At 24.7% G+C, this 19,584-nt stretch overlaps 2 protein-coding genes and 2 pseudogenes across 2 annotated transcripts; all 4 read right to left on the reverse strand.

Annotated features, from left to right (window-relative positions):
- Nucleotides 1-499: 499 nt before the first annotated feature.
- LOC145836291 (E3 ubiquitin-protein ligase DTX3 pseudogene) lies at nt 500-922 on the reverse strand (annotated as a pseudogene).
- Nucleotides 923-6,924: 6,002 nt separating this feature from the next.
- On the reverse strand, nt 6,925-7,347 carry LOC145836292 (E3 ubiquitin-protein ligase DTX3 pseudogene; annotated as a pseudogene).
- Nucleotides 7,348-12,384: 5,037 nt separating this feature from the next.
- LOC145836293 (E3 ubiquitin-protein ligase DTX3-like) lies at nt 12,385-13,104 on the reverse strand. Its single transcript, XM_082944108.1, has one exon. It carries the CDS (start codon nt 13,102-13,104, stop codon nt 12,385-12,387), a length of 720 nt encoding a protein of 239 aa, XP_082800234.1.
- A 5,241-nt stretch (nt 13,105-18,345) lies between these two features.
- LOC145836294 (E3 ubiquitin-protein ligase DTX3-like) lies at nt 18,346-19,140 on the reverse strand. Its single transcript, XM_082944109.1, has one exon. The coding sequence runs from the start codon at nt 19,138-19,140 to the stop codon at nt 18,346-18,348; it is 795 nt and encodes a 264-aa protein (XP_082800235.1).
- Between the last annotated feature and the right edge of the window lie 444 nt (nt 19,141-19,584).

Consider the following 19,584-nt stretch of genomic DNA (forward strand, 5'->3'; position numbering starts at 1 on the left):
CATAGAATTAACTTGGCTAATTGAATGAAATTTAACATAAAATTTAAGTTTAACTAGTAATATTTTTGTTGTAATGGTGTTATATATTAGTCAAAGCAAACCACAAGCAAAATTCAAAATTATAAACACTTTTAATGTAAAGTTTATTTAGCCCATTATGAAAGCCTAAACAGAATTTTATGTAAAAGATGCTTAAAATAATTATCTAAAAAGTAAGCTGCAAAATTTTGACTTATAATAAACAGGCGGCTAAAATCAATTTGAATTTAGAGGAATACAGAACAGACGAAAATTAAGATTTTTGCTTACTTTATTATGCTTTTGAAATGGATTTTTTTTTATTAATTTAAGTTAATAAAAAACCTACAACATTCAAAATTATTTATAAAACTGACAGTTTAATAAATCTGACCATTTATTGTTATAAAAAATAACAATTAAAGAAAATAGTTCTTACAAAAATGGCATATCAAAAGTATATCACTGGTTAATTCTAAATTTAATAAATACCCATTGCTTTCATATCTTCAACAACCCGAGTCAAGTATGTAGAATCTGGATACCCATACTGTGCATTTGGAAAAGGATTTGTTTTGTGATGAATGTCGTTCCAAGTTATTCTGTTATCTTCATTGTAATGTAAACTTGTTCCTACAGTGAATGTCCTCTTCATCTTCCAGGCTTTTTTGAACAACTCAAGGACACGATTTCCTTCCGGATTGTCTGGTAAGTAAACGTCCCATACCATACCACTATACCAAACACCAGGGTTCTGGTGTCTGTTGTCTTGGTAACCTCCGTTCATTTCATAAAATATCTCAATCACCTTACAATCTTCATAACCGGCAAGCCTTTCATTCGTTTCTAAAGATTTGTCAACAGCTCTCCATGACATTCTTCCAGGTGGACAACTTCCTTCCATTTATGGACCACATACCCTACAGATTGGACAACGCTGAGAAATTTCACAAGCTTTCTGAATGCAATGAGTATGAAACATGTGAACGCATCGAGTCATTCTACTCACATCTTTTCCATTATTGTATTTTTCCATACAAATATCGCAATCATCTTCACAATTAATTTGATCATTAGGAACTGGGACAAAAAATTCATCGAAATTTCCATTTTCATTTGTTTCATAATTTAACAAGAATTCTTCTCCTGGTTCAAGTCGGCTATAGGTTTCATTGATGTCAGTCCACTCATCATTACAAATTTCATTTTTGGACTTTTTTTTAAAAAGAGTTTTTTTCACTAAACTATTATTTCCAGTTGAATTCCTTTTTTCTCATGACGTTGGTACATTGTTGTATATTTATCTTATTTTTCTGTAAAATAGTATAATTGAAAATTAAGAATATATTGCTTTTTTTATTTATACATTTAGTTTTATGTTTTTTCTAGATCAGTTTTACTATATATTTAGGGTTAATACGCACAGTTTTGAAATTTTAGACTTATTTATTGCAATTAAGATCAACTTATACATACATTGTTCCTAAAATTTGTAATTTTGCACCAAGTTGAGCTTATAACTAAATGAAACAAAATGACTTATTAATCTATCCCAAACAGCCTTAATGTTAGAATTGTTAAGTGGGTTTATATTCTAATTCAAAATACTTAACACGATGTGCCTTTAGAAAATAATACAAAAGTTTTAGTTTTTTTTTATCGTTTTTTTTACATCTACAGACGTATTTGATATATTATTTTCAGTTAACATACTATTAGTTTTTTTTGAATAAAAAACTTTATTAACATCAACACTGCTAAATTACTTAATTGTACTCCAATTTTTTAATGAAAAGTATACTATCGTGTTTGCAAAAGAACATTAAATGCTTTAACTAAATATTGCATCACTGGAAAATATTTTTAAATTAAGAAAAATAATAAAACTTAGTTTAGAAATTATAAATTTAAAAGCATTTGTACTTACATATTGAATATAAAAACTCAATATTAAATTAAAAAAAAAAAGATTCTACTTATAAAACAAAATGTTCTTAATTTTTTAAGTATTTAAAATGAAAGAAACTAACATTTTGTCAATATTGCCAAAGTTTTATTTAAATTAAAGCTACAAAAATCAATGCTTGTTTAACAGAAAATAACTAGTTATTAATTCCCCACGACAAATCATTCTCAAGTTTTAAACCATATGAACTAACAAAATTTGATTTTTATAAATTTTAAAGCATTTTAATTTTTGTAATTTATTTGAAAAAAGATGTAGCATGATTTTGACTAATTTAGTCAGACAGCTATGAACCCTATAGATACTAGAAGTTATAAATTAGCATTATATTTAAACTGTTTTTAAAATTTATTGCCGGACTAAAAATGAAAACCTTTTTTATTCAATTCAAATAACATTTCCCAGCAACAAACTTTCAGATTTTTATTAAATTGAAGTAAACATTAAAAATCAAATGCTCTGCAGAGTTACCAAACTGTCTATTAAAATCGTTATGAACTACTTAATATGAGGTTTAGTTTCCTCATTTATTAGTTATCTTTATTAGTTTTATTTGATTCAGTCATTATAAAATTAACTTATTTAAAACACTTATAATCAGACCTAATGAAAATTCAGGTACTAATTAAATAGTAATTTCTTTTTACATTGATAAGTAGTTTAGTAAAAAACCTAAATAAAATCTTTAATAGTAATTAAAGCAGTTTCCTTTTAAAGGTTTGAAAACAATATTGACTATTTAAAAAGCCTTACCATTAAAATTGAATAGGTAATTTTTGAACAAGTATATAAATGTTAAACTATTTATGTACATTCTTACTTATCTACATAAACGTACATTTAAAAAAATTATATCTGCCTATATAAAGGTTGATTTTTGAAAAGTCGTTTTATAATTGTATTATAAAACAATGTAAGTAAGCTTATCAAACTACTGAACAATACAGTTCATGCTGATTTTAAATTAAAATTTTTGAAGTCTATAAATGTATAAACGTCTGGTTTTAATTACAATTTCTAATCTAGTGAAACAATACATTTAAAAATGACATTTTTATTTGTTTCAAACTGGCCATTGTTATAATTTTTAGTTAAAAAAAGACGACTTAAAAAAAAAATAGTATAAATTTCTAACTATTAAAAGCCTTTATAAAGTTTTAAGAAACTAATTTAGATAGATAACACATTTTATTATGTAATGATTTTTTTATTCTTTATTGTATTACAACTTGTACAAACTTGTACAAATTAATAAATTCTACAGAGCAATCAAAGCTAAAATATCAAAATTTAAAACAAAAAATCTCAACTTTAAAAAAGATTATACAAAATAACGAATATCTCAATGTTGATGAAAAACCTACCAGAAGTTAGTTATATTACTTATTTATTAAGTTTAAAAATTAAAAATTAAATAACCGCTTACTTTTTAAAGTATTTTAAAAACTAGGATAATTATCTAAATTTTAAAGAATGATTAACTAATTAGGCAGTGAAATTAACGACGTTCATGTACAGTGTACACATTTGGCTTTATTTTTTGTAAAACTTCATGATAACATTATTTTCTTATTTTTAAACTAATACAAAAATTTTTGTATCATTTTAAAGGTTGATTCCTTAGCTTTAAAATAAAGTTACTTTGACACAATTTAAGGATGTACAGCTGAAGCAGAGCTATATTTAAAGAAGCGTGTTTATAGGCTTAAACTGTAAAATAAAAAAAAAATAGCACAATTTTTCACATTTTTAGGTGAGGCTACAGCTTATATACCTTATATACCTTACGCGACGACCCTGGTATATAGTATATAAACAAAAATGTAAGTTTTGTATATAAAACATAGAAAATGGATAAGCATCAGTTTTAACTGTGAACTACATAGAAGACTCTTATGCAATGTTTTTTTACAACTAAGACTTTAAAATTTTATTTTTACTAAAGAATTTCAGTAGTAAACGTATCAATAACTTTAAAATAATTTTAAGTTTTTTTGACTAAAAGTTAGTTTTTATATAGAAAAAAACCATAAAATGTATGTGCTATAAAATTTTCTTGTCTAAACTTAGTAGTGTTTCTGACTGAAGAGCTTCGTTGATGAAAATAAAGATGCTTTCTTTGAACTTATCAGTCATTTTAGCAAGTTAATAACGACAGGAAACACCCGAAAAATCAGTCATATACACGCTTTTTCAATACCATCCACAACTAGAGTTTTTAAATCGTATTTTCAATATTTCACCTGTACCTAACTTCTACCATGAACAAACATTAAGTCGTTGCTTTTTTACTCTACCGTCCTGTTCGTATTGTTTCTAAATATTCTGTATATTGTAAAATAGTATTTGTTGGCATGTTTTTCTTTATTGAATAAAAGCAAAATATGTATATCAAAAAACTGCTTTAAAAACTTAAACATATATGAAGGAGAACTTTATTAGGCTAAATATTGGTAAACCAAGTTCAAATTTCTTAGGTATGGACTGCCGGTAGAGTAGCGAACCTAAGCGGCAAATGTTTGTATTTTAAGGTTATTTAAATCGTTTTAAATTAAAAAATCCTTTTTCTTTTTTAAACGATTTTGATAAAGACAAAAACTCACGCAGAACAACACACAACCAAGGGAAAATTTGAGATATTTAAAACTATAATATTCTTACCAAAGGTTATTTAGAGATATAGTGTACTAATATTTAACTAAACTTAAAACTTTATTTATTGAAATTTTATGTTCTTAATAAGTGTTTGTAAGCTTTTTTTTTGATTTTGTTAATCAAAGTTTCAAAATTTTAAGAACTGCTTTCCAGGGCTTATATTTTATAACTGTAATTACAAATAAATATTTTCAAATTAACTACGAATATGATAAATAAGTAGTATTCGAAAAATTTAGCTTAGTTTTTTAAGATAACGGAAAGAATTATAAAAACGGTTACAACGATTTTTCTTTTTCTTTTTGTAGTTAAATTTTCATAAAAGTAAATGCCAAACTCAAGTAAAAGTAATTTGTATTAAGTCATAGTATTTCTTCAAAATAAAACAAGTTATTTACTGTGGATGGCAGTTGTATTAAGATTTTGAGGGTATTTATGATCGTTTTGACTAGGTAACCTTTACAACTGCGTATTGGTCGACGTATTCATTTTAATACTACTCAATGTTTTGTTTATTAAAATACTCGAAAAAATTGTAGTTATTTAACTACTTACTCATTAAAAAAACACAAACTAAATTAGATTTTAAATTTTCCTTATTGTAATTTTAAACACTAATAAAACTTATTAGGTTACTTTACATAAGTTTACAAGTTATTAATAGTTTAGATGACATGATAAATTTTATTTTAAATAAAAAATGGGAATTTAATCACACAAAAAAAAAGTATTTTCATATGTACTTTTAAAATATTCTTTTTTATATAATTGATTTAATTATGATTTAAAAGTATTATACTAACTCAATCAATAATTAATTTTGGTAATATTTATAAGATTAAAAATTCAGTTATATTAAACTTTACTTTGTAAAAATTTAAAATAAATGTTAATAAATGCTATTTTGTAAAACAAGATAAATCTGTGCCTTGTGCAATTCGACTTAGAAAAGCCTCAAGTCATTACTGGTTTAACTCTATAATACCTGTCTAAAACTATTAATAAATACTGTATTAAAACTATTTTCAGTTTAAATTTATAATACATGTCTAAAACCATTTCTTGTTTAACTTTCCAATAACTGTCTAAAACTATTTTTCAAAATAGTTAAATCTGTTTACCTAAATCAAGTACAAAAATTAGAATTGTTAAAAAAAAGTTGCTATGTAAAACAAGCAGTACATTAGATGAGACCGGGTAATTTTGGCTGTAGTAGATTTTAATGAATCAAGGCTTTGTCAATAATAAAAAAAAAGTGTTTCACATGTAGTTGAAATGTAATAAAAATACACATTACAAGATAAATTTTAATTTATCTGTTAAACAAGTTTTTATAAACTTTTTAAATACTACTCTTGTTTATTAGTACTCTTTAAATGTTACTAGTTTTAAATACAATTTAAGCCAACCATTTCAAAAACCGACCATGTTACATGATTGATTGTAAATAATAAAATCTGTTTAATAGTAATATACAAGCTTACATATGTATGATAAAAACAGTTGTTCCTTATATTTAGGAAAAATTACTTTTTTTTTATATATTTAATATTTACACCTTATTAAGAACAGAAATATTTATTATTCTTTTATAAATATTAACAGTTGATACTTAGTATTTAATGTTTATTTTAAATTGAAAAAAAAAAACTTTTATGTCAAGAAAAATATTGTTATTTGAAATTGGTATTTTATATGAAACAAATCACTAAATTTAAAATTTTTTGTGCGCTAATTTTTTGTCGTTCAATTAATAATTAAATAGGTTTAAGAAAATACATAAAATTAACTTGGCTAATTGAATGAAATTAAACATAAAATTTAAGTTTGAATAGTAATTTTTTAGTTGTAATGAAGTTATATATTAGTCAAACCATACTACAAGCAAAATACAAAAATATACACACTTTTAACGTAAAGTTTATTAAGCCAATTACGAAATATCTTAACAGAGTTGTACGTAGAAGACGCTAAAATAGTTATTTAAAAAGTAAGCTGCAAAAATTTTGACTTCTAATAAACAGGCGGTTAAAATCAATTTAAATTTTAAAGAACAGAGAACAGAGGGAAATTAAGATTTATGCTTACTTTATTATGCTTACTATAGAAAGGATTTTTTTCAAACTAAACTAAGTCATTAAAAAATCTACAACATTCAAAACTATTTGTAAAACTGACAGTTAAATAAATCTAACGACTTATTGTTATAAAAAAAAAACCAATTAAAGAAAATAGTTCTTACAAAAATGGCATAACAAAAAGTATACCACTGGTTGGTTTTAAAATTAATAAATCCCCATTGCTTTCATATCTTCAATTACTCGGGTCAAGTATGTAGAATCTGGATACCCGTACTGTGCATATGGATAAGGATTTGTTTTGTGATGAATGTCATTCCAGGTTATTCGATTATCTTCATTGTAATGTAAACTACTTCCTACAGTGAATGTCCTTTTCATCTTCCAGGCTTTTTTGAACAACTCAAGGACACGATTTCCTTCAGGATTGTCTGGTAAGTAAGCGTCCCATACCATACCACTATACCAAACACCAGGTTTCTGGTGTCTACTGTCTTGGTAACCTCCGTTCATTTCATAACGAATCTTAATCACTTCACAATCTTCATAACCGGCAAGTCCCTCATTGGCATCTGAAAATTTACCAATAAATTTCCAGGACATTCTTCCAGGAGGACAACTTCCTTCCATTTTTGGACCACAAACCCTACAGATTGGACAACGCTAAAAACTTCACAAGCCTTTTGAATGAAATGAGTATGAAACATGTGAACGCATCGAGTCATTCTACTCACTTCTTTTCCATTATTGTATTTTTCCATGCAAATATCGCAATCATCTTCACAATTAATTTGATCATTAAGAACTGGGACAAAAAATTCATCGAAATTTCCATTTTCACTTGTCTCATAATTTAACAAGAATTCTTCTCCTTCTTCAAGTCGGCTATAGGTTTCATTGATGTCAGTCCACTCATCATTACAAATTTCATTTTTGGATTTTTTTTAAATAGAGTTATTTTCACTAAACTATTATTTCCAGTGGAATTCCTTTTTTTCTTATGACGTTGGTACATTGTTGTATATTTATCTTAATTTTCTGCAAAATAGTTCAGTTGAAAATTAAGAATATATTGCTTTTTTTATTTATACATTAAGTTTTATGTTTTTTCTAGATCAGTTTTACTATATATTTAGGGTTAATACGCACAGTTTTGAAATTTTAAACTTATCTATCACAATTAAGACCAATTTATATATACATTGCTCCAAAATTTATAATTTGGCATCAAGTGAAGCTTATAACTAAATGAAACAAAATGATTTGTTAATCTATCTCCAACAGCATTAATGTTAGAGTTGTTAAGTGGGTTTATGTTCTAATTCAAAATACTTGACACGATATGCCTTTAGAAAATAATACAAAAGTTTTAGATTTAGTTTTTATTAAAGGTTTTTCACATCTACAGACATATTTGATATATTATTTTCACATTGCTTGTAAACATACTATTAGTTTTTTTGAAAAAATAATTTCAAGAACATCAACACTGCTAAGCTACTTAATTATACCCCTGTTTTACTGAAAAGTATACTATCCTGTTTGCAAAAAACATTAAATGCTTTAACTAAATATTGCATCACTGAAAAATATCTTTAAAATAAGAAAAATAATAAAACTTAGTTTAGAAGTTATAAATTTAAAAGCATTTGTACTTACAAATTGAATATAAAAACTCAATATTAAATTTAAAAAAAAATGATTCTACTTATAAAACACAATGTTCTTAATTTTTTAAGTATTTAAAATGAAAAAAACTAACATTTTGTCAATATTGCGAAAGTTTTTTTTATTTTATCTAGGTAATCTTTACAAAAATCAATGCTTGTTCAATAGAAAATAATGAGTTATTAATTCCCCATGACAAATCATTCTCAAGTTTTAAACCATATGAACTAACAAAATTTGATTTTTAGAAATTTTAAAGCATTTTAATTTTTGTTATTTATTAGAAAAAAGATTTAGCATGATTTTGACTAATTTAGTCAGACAGCTATGAACCCTATACATACTAGAAGTTATAAATTAGCATTATATTTAATCTGTTTTTAAAATTTATTGGCGGACTGAAAATGAAAACCTTTTCTACTCAATTCAAATAACATTTCTAAGCAAAAAACTTTTAGCTTTTTATTAAATTGAAGTAATAATTAATAATCAAATGCTCTGCAGAATTACCAAACTGTCTATTAAAATCATTATAAACTACTCAATATGAGGTTTAGTTTTCTTTATTGGTTTTGTTCAGTCATTATAAAATTAACTTATCTAAAACACTTATAAGCAGACCTAATGAAAATTCAGGTTCTAATAAAACTGTAATTTCTTTTTACATTGATAAGTAGTTTATTAAAAAACCTAAATAAAATGTTTAATAGTAATTAAAGCAGTTTCCTTTTAAAGGTTAAAAAACAATATGTACCATTTAAGCCTTACCATTAAAATTGAATAGTTAATTTTTGAACAAGTATATAAGTGTTAAACTATTCATGTATTTTCTTACTTATCTACATAAACTTACATTTAAAAAGTTTTATCTACCTATATAAAGATTAATTTTTGAAAAGTCGTTATTTAAAAATTTATAAGTCAAAAGTTTATAAAACAATGTAAGAAAGCTAATCAAATTACGAAACAATATAACTTCAGTAGTAAACGTATTAATAACTTTAAAATAATTTTAAGTTTTTTTTTACTAAAAGTTAGTTTTTATATAAAAAAAAACCATAAAATGTATGTGCTAAAAAATTTTCTTGTCTAAACTTAGTAGTGTTTCTGACTGAAGAGCTTCGTTGATGAAAATAAAGATGCTTTCTTTGAACTTATTAGTCATTTTAGCAAGTTAATAACGACAGGCAACATCCGAACAATCAGTCATATACACGCTTTTTCAATACCATCCACAACTAGAGTTTTTAAATCGTTTTTTCAGTATTTCAGCTGAACCTAACTTCTACCATGAACAAACATTAAGTCGTTGCTTTTTTACTCTACCGTCCTGTTCGTATTGTTTCTAAATATTCTGTATATTGTAAAATAGTATTTGTTGGCATGTTTTTCTTTATTGAATAAAAGCAAAATATGTATATCAAAAAACTGCTTTAAAAATTTGAACATATATGAAGGAGAACTTTATTAGGCTAAATATTGGTAAACCAAGTTCAAATTTCTTAGGTATGCATTGCCGGTAGAGTACGCACTTTTACACTGCGTTAAAAATGCGAACCTAAGCGGCAAAAAGCTGTATTTTAAGGTTTTTTGAATCGTTTTAAATAAAAAAGTTATTTTATTTATTTCAAACGATCTTGATAAAGACAAAAAACTCACGCAGAACAACACACAACCAAGGGAAAATTTGAGAAATTAAAACTATAATATTCTTACTGAAGGTTATTTAGAGATATAGTATATTAATATTTAACTAAACTTAAAACTTTATTTATTGAAAATTTATGTTCTTAATAAGTGTTTGTAAGCCTTTTTTTTTGATTTTGTTAATCAAAGTTTCAAAATTTTAAGAACTGCTTTCCAGGGCTTGTATTTTATAACTGTAATTACAAATAAATATTTTCAAATTAACTACGAATATGATAAATAAGTAGTATTCGAAAAATTTAGCTTAGTTTTTTAAGATAACGAAAAGAATTATAAAAACGGTTACAACGATTTTTCTTTTTCTTTTTGTAGTTAAATTTTCATAAAAGTAAATGCCAAACTCAAGTAAAAGTAATTTGTATTAAGTCATAGTATTTCTTCAAAATAAAACAAGTTATTTACTGTGGATGGCAGTTGTATTAAGATTTTGAGGGTGTTTATGATCGTTTTGACTAGGTAATCTTTACAACTGCGTATTGGTCGACGTATTCATTTTAATACTACTCAATGTTTTGTTTATTAAAATACTCGAAAAAATTGTAGTTATTTAACTACTTACTCATTAAAAAAACACAAACGAAATTAGATTTTGAATTTTCCTTATTGTAATTTTAAACACTAATAAAACTTATTAGGTTACTTTACATAAGTTTACAAGTTATTAATAGTTTAGATGACATGATAAATTTTATTTTGAATATAAAAATGGGAATTTAATCACACAGTAAAAAAAGTATTTTCATATGTACTTTTAAAATATTCTTTTTTATATAATTGATTTAATTATGATTTAAAAGTATTATACTAACTCAATCAATAATTAATTTTGGTAATATTTATAAGATTAAAAATTCAGTTATATTAAACTTTACTTTGTAAAAATTTAAAATAAATGTTAATAAATGCTATTTTCTAAAACAAGATAAATCTGTGCCTTGTGCAATTCGACTTAGAAAAGCCTCAAGTCATTACTGGTTTAAATCTACAATACCTGTCTAAAACTATTAATAAATACTGTATTAAAACTATTTTCAGTTTAAATTTATAATACATGTCTAAAACCATTTCTTGTTTAACTTTCCAATAACTGTCTAAAACTATTTTTCAAAATAGTTAAATCTGTTTACCTAAATCAGGTACAAAAAATAGAATTGTTAAAAAAAAGTTGCTATGTAAAACAAGCAGTACATTAGAAGAGACCAGGTAATTTTGGCTGTAGTAGATGTTAATGAATCAAGGCTTTGTCAATAATAAAAAAAAAGTGTTTCACATGTAGTTGAAATGTAATAAAAATACACATTACAAGATAAATTTTAATTTATCTGTTAAACAAGTTTTTATAAACTTTTTAAATACTACTCTTGTTTATTAGTACTCTTTAAATGTTACTAGTTTTAAATACAATTAAAGCCAACCATTTCAAAAACCGACCATGTTACATGATTGATTGTAAATAATAAAATCTGTTTAATAGTAATATACAAGCTTACATATGTATGATTAAAACAGTTGTTCCTTATATTTAGGAAAAATTACTTTTTTCTTATATATTTAATATTTACAACTTATTAAGAACAGAAATATTTATTATTCTTTTATAAATATTAACAGTTGATACTTAGTATTTAATGTTTATTTTAAATTGAAAAAAAAAACTTTTATGTCAAGTAAAATATTGTTATTTGAAACTGGTATTTTATATGAAACAAATCACTAAATTTAAAATTTTTTGTGCGCTAATTTTTTGTCGTTCAATTAATAATTAAATAGGTTTAAGAAAATACATAAAATTAACTTGGCTAATTGAATGAAATTAAACATAAAATTTAAGTTTGAATAGTAACTTTTTAGTTGTAATGAAGTTATATATTAGTCAAACCATACTACAAGCAAAATACAAAATTATACACACTTTTAATGTAAAGTTTATTCAGCCAATTACGAAATATCTTAACAGAGTTGTACGTAGAAGACGCTAAAATAGTTATCTAAAAAGTAAGCTGCAAAAATTTTGACTTCTAATAAACAGGCGGTTAAAATCAATTTAAATTTTAAAGAACAGAGAACAGAGGGAAATTAAGATTTATGCTTACTTTATTATGCTTACTATAGAAAGGATTTTTTTTCAAACTAAACTAAGTCATTAAAAAATCTACAACATTCAAAACTATTTGTAAAACTGACAGTTAAATAAATCTAACGACTTATTGTTATAAAAAAAAAAAACAATTAAAGAAAATAGTTCTTACAAAAATGGCATAACAAAAAGTATACCACTGGTTGGTTTTAAAATTAATAAATCCCCATTGCTTTCATATCTTCAACTACTCGGGTCAAGTATGTAGAATCTGGATACCCGTACTGTGCATATGGATAAGGATTTGTTTTGTGATGAATGTCATTCCAGGTTATTCTATTATCTTCATTGTAATGTAAACTACTTCCTACAGTGAATGTCCTTTTCATCTTCCAGGCTTTTTTGAACAACTCAAGGACACGATTTCCTTGCGGATTGTCTGGTAAGTAAGCGTCCCATACCATACCACTATACCAAACACCAGGGTTCTGGTGTCTACTGTCTTGGTAACCTCCGTTCATTTCATAACGAATCTTAATCACTTCACAATCTTCATAACCGGCAAGTCCCTCATTGGCATCTGAAAATTTACCAATAAATTTCCATGACATTCTACCAGGAGGACAACTTCCTTCCATTTTTGGACTACAAACCCTACAGATTGGACAACGCTGAGAAACTTCACAAGCCTTTTGAATGCAATGAGTATGAAACATGTGAACGCATCGAGTCATTCTACTCACTTCTTTTCCATCATTGTATTTTTCCATGCAAATATCGCAATCATCTTCACAATTAATTTGATCATTAAGAACTGGGACAAAAAATTCATCGAAATTTCCATTTTCACTTGTCTCATAATTTAACAAGAATTCTTCTCTTTCTTCAAGTCGGCTATAGGTTTCATTGGTGTCAGTCCACTCATCATTACACATTTCATTTTTAGACTTTTTTTTAAATAGAGTTTTTTTCACTAAACTATTATTTCCAGTGGAATTCCTTTTTTTCTTATGACGTTTGTACATTGTTGTATATTTATTTTAATTTTCTGCAAAATAGTTCAGTTGAAAATTAAGAATATATTGCTTTTTTTATTTATACATTAAGTTTTATGTTTTTTCTAGATCAGTTTTACTATATATTTAGGGTTTATACGCACAGTTTTGAAATTTTAAACTTATCTATCATAATTAAGACCAATTTATACATACATTGCTCCAAAATTTATAATTTGGCATCAAGTGAAGCTTATAACTAAATGAAACAAAATGATTTGTTAATCTATCTCCAACAGCATTAATGTTAGAGTTGTTAAGTGGGTTTATGTTCTAATTCAAAATACTTGACACGATGTGCCTTTAGAAAATAATACAAAAGTTTTAGATTTTGTTTTTATTAAAGGTTTTTCACATCTACAGACATATTTGATATATTATTTTCACATTGCTTGTAAACATACTATTAGTTTTTTTGAAAAAATAATTTCAAGAACATCAACACTGCTAAGCTACTTAATTATACCCCTGTTTTACTGAAAAGTATACTATCCTGTTCGCAAAAAACATTAAATGCTTTAACTAAATGTTGCATCACTGAAAAATATCTTTAAAATAAGAAAAATAATAAACTTAGTTTAGAAATTATAAATTTAAAAGCATTTGTACTTACAAATTGAATATAAAAACTCAATATTAAATTAAAAAAAAATGATTCTACTTATAAAACAAAATGTTCTTAATTTTTTAAGTATTTAAAATGAAAAAAACTAACATTTTGTCAATATTGCGAAAGTTTTTTTTATTTTATCTAGGTAATCTTTACAAAAATCAATGCTTGTTCAATAGAAAATAACAAGTTATTAATTCCCCATGACAAATCATTCTCAAGTTTTAAACCATATGAACTAAAAAAATTTGATTTATAGAAATTTTAAAGCATTTTAATTTTTGTTATTTATTAGAAAAAAGATAATGCATGATTTTGACTAATTTAGTCAGACAGCTATGAACCCTATACATACTAGAAGTTATAAATTAGCATTATATTTAATCTGTTTTTAAAATTTATTGGCGGACTGAAAATGAAAACCTTTTCTACTCAATTCAAATAACATTTCTAAGCAAAAAACTTTTAGCTTTTTATTAAGTTGAAGTAATAATTAATAATCAAATGCTCTGCAGAATTACAAAACTGTCTATTAAAATCATTATAAACTACTCAATATGAGGTTTAGTTTTCTTTATTGGTTTTTTTTTGATTCAGTCATTATAAAATTAACTTATCTAAAACATTTATAAGCAGACCTAATGAAAATTCAGGTTCTAATAAAACTGTAATTTCTTTTTACATTGATAAGTAGTTTATTAAAAAACCTAAATAAAATGTTTAATAGTAATTAAAGCAGTTTCCTTTTAAAGGTTTAAAAACAATATTTACCATTTAAAGCCTTACCATTAAAATTGAATAGTTAATTTTTAAACAAGTATATAAGTGTTAAACTATTCATGTATTTTCTTACTTATCTACATAAACTTACATTTAAAAAAGTTTTATCTACCTATATAAAGATTAATTTTTGAAAAGTCATTATTTAAAAATTTATAATTCAAAAGTTTATAAAACAATGTAAGAAAGCTAATCAAATTACGAAACAATATAACTTCAGTAATAAACGTAATAATAACTTTAAAATAATTTTAAGTTTTTTTGACTAAAAGTTAGTTTTTATATAAAAAAAAACCATCAAATGTATGTGCTAAAAAATTTTCTTGTCTAAACTTAGTAGTGTTTCTGACTGAAGAGCTTCGTTGATGAAAATAAAGATACTTTCTTTGAACCTATCAGTCATTTTAGCAAGTTATTAACGACAGGCAACATCCGAACAACCAGTCATATACACGCTTTTTCAATACCATCCACAACTAGAGTTTTTAAATCGTTTTTTTAGTATTTCAGCTGTACCTAACTTCTGCCATGAACCAATATTAAGTCGTTGCTTTTTTACTCTACCGTCCTGTTCGTATTGTTTCTAAATATTCTGTAAATTGTAAAATAGTATTTGTTGGCATGTTTTTCTTTATTGAATAAAAGCAAAATATGTATATCAAAAATCTGCTTTAAAAATTTAAACATATACGAAGGAGAACTTTATTATGCTAAATATTGGTAGACTAAGTTCAAATTTCTTAGGTATGGACTGCCGGTAAAGTAGCGAACCTAAGCGGCAAATATTTGTATTTTAAGGTTATTTAAATCGTTTTAAATTAAAAAATCCTTTTTTTATTTAAAACGATTTTGATAAAGACAAAAAATCACGCAGAACTACACACAACCAAGGGAAAATTTAAGATACTTAAAACTATAATATTCTTACTGAAGGTTATTTAAAGATGTAGTATATTAATATTTAACTAAACTTAAAACTTTATTTATTTAAAATTTATGATCTTAATAAATGTTTGTAAGCTTTTTTTTTGATTTTGTTAATCTAAGTTTCAAAATTTTAAAAACTGCTTTCAAGAGCTTATATTTTATAACTGTAATTACAAATATTATTTTCGAGTAAACTACGAATATGATAACTAAGTAGTATTCGAAAAATTTAGCTTAGTTTTTTAAGAAAACGAAAAGAATTATAAAAACGGTTACAACGATTTTTCTTGTTCTTTTTGTAATTAAATTTTCATAAAAGTAAATGCCAAACTCAAGTAAAAGTATTTTGTATTAAGTCATAATATTTCTTCAAAATAAAACAAGGCATTTACTGTGGATGGTAGTTGTATTAAGATTTTAAGGGTGTTAATGATCGTTTGCTTTTATTAATGTTTTGACTGGGTAACCTTTACAACTGCGTATTGGTAGACGTATTTTTTTAAATACTACTCAAAGTTTAGTTTATTAAAATACTCGAAAAAATTGTAGTTTTTTAACTACTTACTCATTAAAAAAACACAAAACAAAGTTAGAAGATAAAACAAAAGTTGTCAAAGAATTCCTCAAGCTGGTAAAAACACATTTATTATAAGACAAAGTTGTGTAGTACTTTGTGATATAATTGAAAATAAAACTGGCTGAATTTATATTTATTTGTTTTTTATTGAATTTGAGGGGAAAAACAAAATTCTGTAAACATCATTTCTATCCAACTGTGTATAACAATTACGAGGTTTGTGTTTAAATTTGAAAAACTTACTCATTTATTACTTTTTTCTCATCTAACTATTTTAAAAAACCTTTTACCAAAATTATTTTTTTAATTTAACCTTTTAAATTTTGAAAAACTTATTATTATTATTTACTATGTACAGCAATTTCACTTCGAACACTCGAGCATTTCACATCTAGAGTAACATTTGCATATATTAATAAAATTTCTTTTATGAGAAATAAATAATTCTATCATACATAATATCATTGGCTTGTATTACAGTGATATTTTAAATTTTCCTTATTGTAATTTTATACACTAATAAAACTTATTAAGTTACATTACATAAGTTTACAAGTTATTAATAGTTCAAGTGAAATGATAAATTTTAATTTAAATACAAAAATGGGAATTCAATCACACAAAATAAGTATTTTTATATGTACTTTTAAAATATGTTTTTATATAATTGATTCGATAATGATTTAAAACTATTATATTAACTCAATCAATAATTACTTTTGGTAATATTTATAAGTTTAAAAATTCAGTTATATTAAACTTTATTTTGTAAAATTTTAAAATAAATTTTACTAAATGCTATTTTCTAAAACAAGATAAATCTGTGCCTTGTGCAATTCGACTTAGAAAAGCCTCAAGTCATTACTGGTTTAAATCTACAACACCTGTCTAAAACTATTTCCGGTTTAAATTTATAGTACATGTCTAAAACCATTTCTTGTTTAACTTTCCAATACCTGTCTAAAACTTTTTTTTAAATAATTAAATCTGTTTACCCAAATCGAGTACAAATATTAGAATTGTTATAAAAATTTGCTATGTAAAACAAGCAGTACATTAGAAAAGATCGGGTAATCTTGGCTGTAGTAGATGTTAAATAAGCAAGGCTTAAACAATAAAGAAAAAAAAAGTGTTTCACATCTAGTTGAAATGTAATAAAAATACACATTACAAGATAAATTTTAATTTATTTGTTAAATAAGTGTTTATAAACTTTTTAAATACTACTCTTATATAATAGTACTCTTTAAATGTTACTTGTTTTTAATACAATTAAAGCCAACCATTTCAAAAATCGATCATGTTATAAATCTAAACAAGTTACATGATTGATTGTAAATAATAAAATCTGTTTAATTGTAATATACAAGCTTACATATGTATGATAAAAACAGTTGTTCCTTATATTTAGAAAAATTACTTTTTCTATATAATTAATATTTACAAATTATTTACAACAGAAATATTTATTATTTTTTTTATAAATATTAACAGATGATACTTAGTGTTTTATGTTTTTTTTTTATTAAAAAAAAACTTTTATGTCATGCAAAATATTGTTATTTGAAACTGGTTAACTATAACTTCTTAATTTTAAAACATCTTTTAAAATATATATTTACACAAATAGTATTTTATATGAAACAAATCACTAAATTTAGAATTTTGTGCGCTAATTTTTTGTCGTTCAATTAATAATTCAATAGGTTTAAAAAAATGCATAGAATTAACTTGGCTAATTGAATGAAACTAAACAAAAAATTTAAGTTTGAATAGTAATTTTTTAGTTGTAATGAAGTTATAAATTTGTCAAACCATATTACAAGCAAAATACAAAATTATAAACACTTTTAATGTAAAGTTTATTAAGCCAATTATGAAATATCTTAACAGAATTGTACGTAGAAGACGCTGAAATAGTTATCTAAAAAGTAAGCTGGAAAAATTTTGACTTATAATAAACAGGCGGTTAAAATCAAATAAAACTTCAAAGAATTGAGAGCAGACGAAAATTAAGATTTATGCTTACTTTATTATGCTTACTGTAAAAAGGATTTTTTTTTCAAACTAAACTAAGTTATTAAAAAATCTACAAAATTCAAAACTATTTTTAAAACAGACAGTTAGGTAATACCTACGACATATTGTTATAAAAAAGAAACCAATTAAAGAAAATAGTTCTTACAAACATGGCATATACAAAGTTTACCGCTGGCTAATTTTAAATTTAATAAATTCCCATTGCTTTCATATCTTCAACCACTCGAGTCAAGTATGTAGGATCTGGATACCCGTACTGTGCATATGGATAAGGATCTGTTTTGTGATGAATGTCATTCCAGGTTATTCTATTATCTTCATTGTAATGTAAACTTATTCCTACAGTGAATGTCCTCTTCATCTTCCAGGCTTTTTTGAACAACTCAAGGACACGATTTCCTTCCGGATTGTCTGGTAAGTAAGCGTCCCATACCATACCACTATACCAAACACCAGGGTGCTGGTGTCTACTGTCTTGGTAACCTCCGTTCATTTCATAACGAATCTTAATCACTTCACAATCTTCATAACCGGCAAGTCCTTCATAAGTATCTAAAAACTTACCAATAAATTTCCAGGACATTCTTCCAGGAGGACAATTTCCTTCCATTTTTGGACCACAAACCCTACAGATTGGACAACGCTGCAAATCTTCACAAGCTTTTTGAATGCAATGAGTATGAAACATGTGAACGCATCGAGTCATTCTACTCACTTCTTTTCCATTATTGTATTTTTCCATGCAAATATCGCAATCATCTTCACAATTAATTTGATCATTTGGAACTGGGACAAAAAATTCATTTAAATTCCCATTTTCACTTGTCTCATAATTGAACAAGAATTCTTCTCCTTGTTCAAGACAGCTATAGTTTTCATTGATGTCAGTCCACTCATCATTACAAATTTCATTACGTGGAAAATTGACAATCGGATTAAAGTTTTTAGTGATATTCCTTTTTTTCTTATGACGTTGGTACATTGTTGTATGTTTATCTTATTTTTCTGTAAAATAGTTAAAAATTAAGAATATATTGCTTTTTTTATTTATATATTTAATTCTATGTTTTTAAAAGAATAGCTTTACTATATAATTTGGATTAAAACGCACAATTTTGAAACTTTAAACTTTTTTAACACAATTAAGACCTATTTATACAGTGACATTGTTCCTAAAATTTATATTTTGGCACCAAGTTGAGCTTACAACTAGATGAAATAAAATTTATTATTACTTTATCTCAAACAGCCGAAATGTTAGAATTGTTAAGTTGGTTTATATTTTAATTCGAAATACTTAACACGATGTTGCTTTAGAAAATAACACAAAAGTTGTAGTTTTTTTAACGTTTTTTTACATCTGAAGACGTATTTGATATATTATTTTCACATTGCTTGTTAACATACTATTAGTTTTTTTGAATTA

The sequence above is a fragment of the Thalia democratica genome, chromosome 5 (assembly GCF_965202585.1).
Source record: "Thalia democratica chromosome 5, ktThaDemo2.hap1.1, whole genome shotgun sequence".
Classification (NCBI taxonomy): Eukaryota; Metazoa; Chordata; class Thaliacea; order Salpida; family Salpidae; genus Thalia; species Thalia democratica.